This window comes from Diaphorina citri, unplaced genomic scaffold, assembly GCF_000475195.1.
Source record: "Diaphorina citri unplaced genomic scaffold, Diaci psyllid genome assembly version 1.1 scaffold389, whole genome shotgun sequence".
Lineage (NCBI taxonomy): Eukaryota > Metazoa > Arthropoda > Insecta > Hemiptera > Psyllidae > Diaphorina > Diaphorina citri.
In genome coordinates this window covers 161,349-168,657 of record NW_007377824.1, presented here as the reverse complement: position 1 = coordinate 168,657, position 7,309 = coordinate 161,349, and the positions used below count along the sequence as shown (strand labels likewise).

At 39.1% G+C, this 7,309-nt stretch overlaps 1 protein-coding gene across 1 annotated transcript in view; it reads right to left on the bottom strand.

Moving 5' to 3' along the window:
• Positions 1 to 591: 591 nt before the first annotated feature.
• The window catches only part of LOC103508338, a 30,884-nt gene continuing 24,166 nt past the window's right edge, over positions 592 to 7,309 (bottom strand). The window contains exons 9-10 of the mRNA XM_008472886.1: positions 847 to 976; positions 592 to 632 (exon numbers count right to left, since the gene is read on the bottom strand). Of these exons, the coding sequence (XP_008471108.1) occupies positions 592 to 632; positions 847 to 976 (171 nt within the window). The remainder of the gene's footprint in view (positions 633 to 846; positions 977 to 7,309) is intronic.

Sequence of the window (7,309 nt, the reverse complement as noted above, 5' to 3'; positions counted from 1 at the left end):
TAATTTAGTCCCAATTCAATATCATAATTTATTAATCAGATATACCTACCTAAGCGTTTGTTGTATTAAGTGTGGGAAAGAAATAATTGATAGAATTTTAAAGGATTTTTTGCTTTCTTTTTAGGAGTGAGTTTTTTTTTTGGGAGGGAGTCATCACAGCTTATTTTGCGTAGCAATAAAACGCTTACAGGGTTAAATTGAGGGAAGGAGAGAGAGAGGGGGTTGTCCGGGTTTGTCCGGGTTACCAGTTGTAATTTGTCCGGGTTTGTCCGGGTTACCTACATCGGCGAATGCCCTACAACTTTCGCACAAATTTTCATTGACAAGTGGGCAGAGTGGAGGTCCCGGATTTAACAATTTTATTGTAATGCTGTGTTGTGTCCACACTCCACACAGAGTTGACGGCCGTCGATCGATTATCCATCGAACGCCATCGACTATGTGTAAACGCAGCTTTAGGTATTCCTCATTATGGATTGATATTGCTTGTGATTCATATGACCAAATGTATTGCCCTTGTGTGTTTTGCGACTATCAGTACTTCATGATTATGATTCATCCAACGAAGAACTAGATCGACGAATTTCTGCGTCAAACCAGTTGTACAACTAACAACTCCTTGTAACTACACACTGAAAAAGAAAAAAAATCTTTGAATGCGCACTACGGCCTGGCGCAATAAAATCAACTGTTGTTTCCTTTGTCTGTATTCTCTGTTCACTGTAATAACTGTCTTTATTGTGTAAGGCGTAGTGTGCGATTTGAAAGAATTCAAAGGACTTTGTTTTCAGTGCAAATTGGTGAACTTTGTTGTTATCTACGGGTGCACCAATAATCGACACCTACCTTTCTCACAGTAGATACCCTCGAATTCCAGGTTGCGGCATTCACATATCGGGCCGCTATCTGTCGAGATACATATGCCGCCATGTTTACACGGGTCATGTTCCTCGCATGGATCTAGCACAGAGTTCTCCTGAAACAATAGAGAAGAAACCATGTTAGTTATATTTATACAAAAAAACGTTAAGACTGGTCATTCAGACACGCAGGACTGGTCATGCGCATTGGTCATGGTCAAAGGTAGGTGGTGCAATCGTAGATAATAAGGGTATCTACTGTGAGAAAGGTAGGTGTCGATTATTGGTGCAATCGTAGATAATAAGGGTATCTACTGTGAGAAAGGACTGGTCAAGCTCAGCTGACGTGTGTGGCGGAAAATGCTTCGGGCCGTCTGAGAGATCGAAAGCTTTGTCCGGCACACACGTTTCGTCAGTCTGACTGACCTAGCTCATAAATCTGAAATTCTGTAGGATCCACAAACATTCCGACTGTGAGATAGTCTGAGCGTGAGTGTGGCTGGCCTAAGTCTCTTAAACCTCTGTATTTCCAGTCTCGACCTTTTTTTTAGAGGTTTGACAGAGGGAACTGTAACTGCTATGGTCTTATCGTCCCGAAATCGAAGAGCGAAAGAAGAACAGGATAGAAAGCCAGCCGTTCCGAGAACGAACATTATCCCATCAGGATAAAATCCGCCCCGGAATCGAACCCGCGGCCTAGCGCTTCAAGGCAGACGCGCTACCAACTAAGCTAAATAGGCTGGCTGGTCTCCACCTTTAAAACTAGAACTTGAAATTTTCTTGGAGACTTTAGACTTTTATTCCATACTTTTTTTGTCCTCTTCTCCTTCTTTTTTCTTTGAAGCAAATTAATTCAATATTATTCACAAAAGCAAAAGAAATGATAAATTTCAGAACGATAAAAAAATTCTCTTGATCTCCTGGTTCCGAAAATTTGAGAAGGCAGAAAATTATACGAATTTTTACTCTGGCTTTCTCTTTTATTTTATTTATTTATTTCCATCAGGATAAAATCCGCCCCGGGCGGGAATTGAACCCGCGGCCTAGCGCTTACAAGGCAGACGCTCTACCAACTAAGCTAACTAGGGTGGCTCAGTGGCCTTTAAGATAACATCCATACGAGTACCTAGTAGTCCTAGTACCTACCTACTATGATCTACTTTGACTCAACGAACTCTACAATCTAACATTTCAACAATATTTCCTTATCGAAAAAAGAAAAAAAAATCCAGGCACATAAATAAAGGGACTAAAGGGTTAAAGAAAAGGCAAAAAAAAGATGTGTAAAAAAAGAGCACTTAAAGACTTACAGTAAGGAAAAGAAAAGGAAGACGAGAGAACAAAAGTAGGCAAGAAGGATAAGATAAGAGCAGGAAATACCTACAAAGTACCTACCTATGTAGGAAACTAAGATTAGTATGGGATAAAACAGGATGGGATAATGTAATGGAACAAAGAGTAAGTAGGTAGTTGAGAAGGTAAGTAGGTACCTAGATCCAGAATACTTATAGATGGAATAGTAAAATAGAAATATAAGGAATAGGTACCTAGGTTAACAAAAAAAAAAAAAAATCTGGTGTGAACATCACACGACTTTCCTTATCCTATTGAAAGATACTTATTTGGTGTTCTTCTATTGTAACTTTTACAATATCTCTAACCGCTTAGTCAGTATAGCTGAAAACCGCCGAAAAGTGGTCGAAAGCCGCCAAAAAGCGGCCAAAATACCGCCAACTGCAGCATCTATCCTAACCAAAAGTTTCGTGTCGCATCCTTGTCACATTTGACAGGTACATACCTACCAATTTTCAAGTCTCTAGCTCTTACTATGTAGGAAACTAAGATTAGTATGGGATAAAACAGGATGGGATAATGTAATGGAACAAAGAATAGGTAGGTAGTTGAGAAGGTAAGTATGTAGGTACATACCTAGATCCAGAATACTTGTACATGGAATAGTAAAATAGAAATAGAGAATACCTACCTAGGTAAAAAATCTGGTGTGAACATCACACGACTTTCCTCATCCAATTGAATGATGCTTATTTAAGTGTTCTTTTACCCTAACTTTTACAATACCTATCTCTAACCGTTTTGTCGCCATAGCTGAAAACCGCCAAAAAGCGGTCGAAACCCGCCAAAAAGCGGTCAAAATAGCGCCAACCGCAGCACCTATTTTAAACGACGTTTTGTGTTGCATCCTTGTCACATTTGTAAACTACATACCAAATTTCAAGTCTCTAGCTCATATCGTTCCCAAGATATTGTTGAATTACACCGAAAACCGCCAAAAAGCGGCAAAATACCGCCAAGCGTTGCACCGATCCTAACCAAAAGTTTTGTGTCGCATCCTTGTCACATTTGACAGCTGCATGCCAAATTTCAAGTCTCTAGCTCTTACCGTTCTCGAGATATTTTGTTTAGAGACAGACAGAAGGACAGACACACACACGGACCAATGGCTGAAACTTTGTATTTAGGACCTCAAAACGTGTTTTGGCATTAAAAACTGACCATCGAAAATTTGACCCGAATACATTGCTTTCCTTCCTATAGGATAAGGAAAGTATTCCTTGAAGAAATTTCGCTTTAAAATAATCTAGATACCTATAGGTACTTAAAGGACAAAAAAAAGAGGAAAGAAAGATGGATGAATGAACAGATAAAAAAAAAAGACAGAGAGACGGACAGAGAAGAAAGGAAGAAGCAAGAAGTAGAGCAACATAGATAAAGAAAGAATAAAAAAAAAAAGGAAGCGAGATTTACAAAAAGAGAGAGAAGGAAAAAGCAAGAAACGGAGATGAAAAGGAAAGAGAAGAAAGAGAGAGAGAGAGAGAGAGAGAGAGAGAGAGAGGGAGAGAGAGGGACAGATTGTAATAAAAGGTCAATCAATAGCCTGTGTTTATTTACTCCCTCCTCTTCTTCTCCTCCTCCTCCTCCTCCTCAAAAAGTGAGAGAAGGAAAAAGCAAGAAACGGAGATGAAAAGGAAAGAGAAGAAAGAGAGAGAGAGAGAGAGAGAGAGAGAGAGAGAGAAGGACAGATTGTAATAAAAGGTCAATCAATAGCCTGTGTTTATTTACCCCCACCTCTTCTCCTCCTCCTCCTCCTCCTCCTCCTCTTCCTTCTCCTCTTCCTCCGTTGGTATAATTCCTTTGTTATGTTTTAAAATTTGCTCAAAAGACGAAGAAAGTTCGAAAATTCCAACCTGCTTGCTGATTTTTAGCTTTTAAAAAAAGAGCTCATAGCAAGTCCAGATAGAATGGAGAGGGGGGGGACTCCAGGGATTTATCTGTGTTTACTTTCTATTACCCCCTGTAGGTTTGCATAACAGATCTGGTGTTTAGGTAGTGAAGAGACATTGGAACCAAATAAAAGGAGGGGGGGGGGGGGGGGACTCCAGGGATTCATCTCTTTTTACTTTCTATTACCCTCTGTAGGTTTGCATAACAAACATTGAGACATTGGAAATGGTGATTTATTTAGGTGTTAGGTATTACGAGTTTGTTCAAACAAAGCTGTTACGAATGGGTTTTACTATTATCCACCTTGAAATTACAATTACAGTATCAATACCTATTTCAAATTTTCATGTCGTTACTGGGACTGGAATCGCAGTCCTTGGATTACGAGTCTACCGTTTTACTGAGCTACTGGTAACTTCGACGGATCTACCACAGCAAAATTCTGTAAAAATTCACATTTAGGTAGATCACACTTTTTTTACTTACTTAACTTCCCCAATAGGGTAATAGAAAGTCGTGTGACAGTCAAGCCTGATTCCTTCCCTCCTTCTCTTCCAAGAAATAAATTCTCTCCCCTAGTGCTTTGAGCGAGGTATACAAATTTCAAAAGGCTGAGGAGAAGAAAGAGGAGGAGGAGGAGGAGGAGGGAAGAGTATTGACTTTAGATCCTGGGGATTATAATTTGAAGTGGGAAGGAGGGAAGAAACAAGGGAAGGAAGAGGTAAAGCGGAAAGTAAAGGCTGAGGGCTAATTTTTCGTGGGAGATTTTTTTGTTTGAGAAATCAGAGAAAATGATAACGATATAAATTTCAAAAGGCTTAGGTCACTTGGGGGTGGGTGGATTCGAGCTTTCTTTAGTCTTTATAATTCCCCCTTTTTATTTTCAAGAGAATCACGAGGATACCAAAAACTTTAGTTACATCGTGTCTGAAGATTTTGAAGAAAAAAAGAAAACAAATTTAGAGACAAGTTGAAATATTAATGTTAGATCATCTTCGAACCTAACCGAGATATTTATGGCTTAGGTCACTTGGGGGTGGGTGGATTCGAGCTTTCTTTAGTCTTTATAATTCCCCCTTTTTATTTTCAAGAGAATCACGAGGATATCAAAAACTTTAGTTACATCATGTCTGAAGATTTTGAAGAAAAAAAGAAAACAAATTTAAGAGGCAAGTTGAAATATTAATGTTAGATCATCTTCGAACCTAACCGAGATATTTAAAAGCTAGGTACATAGTTAATTTACAGCTAGGTCGTATAGCTAATCTACAAGAACAAACAACGAATGCATTCTGAAATTATTATCCTCAGTCCCAAAGTTTCGAACCCCGAACCTCCTCACTACAAGACCTGACCATAGAGAAGCGAGGTTCAAGCTAGTTTTCCTTATTCTATAAAATTCTATAAGAAAAACAGAACAGAAGAAAATGACCTTTACAAGGGTCTACAATATCCAAATGTCGACATGGCTGAAAAGACAACGATACTGGAAACAAGGTAGTAAATGTTGGAAAAATAATAGTCGGAAAATGCATAAGAAATAGAAGTCTTGAACATGGCTGAAAAGACAACGATACTGGAAACAAGGTAGTAAATGTTGGAAAAATAATAGTCGGAAAATGCATAAGAAATAGAAGTCTTCAGATAAGGAAGACAAGATAACACACTACTTCTCCTCTTGTGTTTTAACATTCGTTGATTGTAGATAAGAAACTTACCAAATTAATGCAAAATCAATACGGTTATTGTGAGATGTTATTTATACCTAGGTACCTTAGATAAAACTGTAAATTATCGTCCGAAAGCGAAGAGAGAAGGAAGACAAGATAGGAGAAAGCCAGTTGTTCTAAGAACAAACCTTATCTGTTTAGAATAAAATCCGTTCCGTACGGGAATCGAACCCGCGACCTAGCGCTTACAAGGCAGACGCGCTACCCTCCAAGCTAACTAGGCTGAGTAGGCTGGAGTTTCAACAGCAACATAGATAATTTGAGTCTCATTCATCAACCTTGGTAGGTAGGTACTTTGTAGAAAACGTCACTGGGAATCAATTTGTATGAACTCCTGCTAGTTCTAGTGTATATGCATTATGCAACGTGCATAACGGCGACAAAAAAAAAAAGATACCTAAGTACCTAGGTGTCAAAAAACTGTAACCTAAACCTAGCTAACGACCTACCTATTTCATAAAAAATTTTTTTTTCAAATACGTATTCCGCAAATGTAATAGAAAGTCGTGTGATGTTCACACCAGATTTTTTTTATTATTATTATTATTCATTTTTTCTCTTTTTCTTCTTCTTCTTCTTCTTCTTCAGTTCTTCCTCTTCTTCTTCTTCTTCTTCTTCATCTTCTTCTTCTTCTTCTTCTTATTTCTCTTCTTCTTCTTCTTCTTCTTCCCCTTCTTCTTCTTTCTCTTCCTCTTTTTCTTCTTCCTTCTTCTTCTTTTGCTCCTGCCGTTTCTCCTTCTCTTCGTCTTCATTCCTCCTATTTTTAGGTAAGGAAGTGGACCAATCAAGACAGTAAGAAAATGGATCAACCGAGGAAACAAAATGGAATAATCAAGAAAACAAGCCACCTCGTCGATAGACGGCCGTTGACTATGTGTGGACACACCTTATACCCCTTTATAGTACACAGATCTCTTCTGAAACTCCCTGTATATGGAATTCGCTATGAATTGTAAACACACTGAATAATTGTAAACACTTCCCCCTCCTCCCTTGAATACAGAACCCTGAATATCTAAATTCCTATGTGATATCGATGTGTAACTGTACTTCTCTATGACGAGGAGGGAGAGAGAGAAAGAGAGCACACATAGCCAAGGCCTTCGATCGAAAGCGTCCACACTGCCTCGACAACATCGATCCACCTCGTCGATAGACGGCCGTTGACTATGTATGGTGTGGACACAGCTTATACCCCTTCATAGTACACAGATCTCTTCTGAAACTCCCTGTAAATGGAATTCGCTATGAATTGTAAACACTTCCCCCTCCTCCCCTGAATACAGAACCCTGAATATCTAAATTCCTATGTGATATCGATGTGTTACTGTACTTCTCTATGACGAGGAGGGAGGGAGAGAGAGGGGGGGGGAAGAGAGACAGAGATAGAGAGAGAGAGAAAAGAACAGGAAGAGTGAGAAAGGGAGAGAGTTTGCAAGTGAAGAGGTAAACATGTGAGAGGGAGAGGGAGAAAGA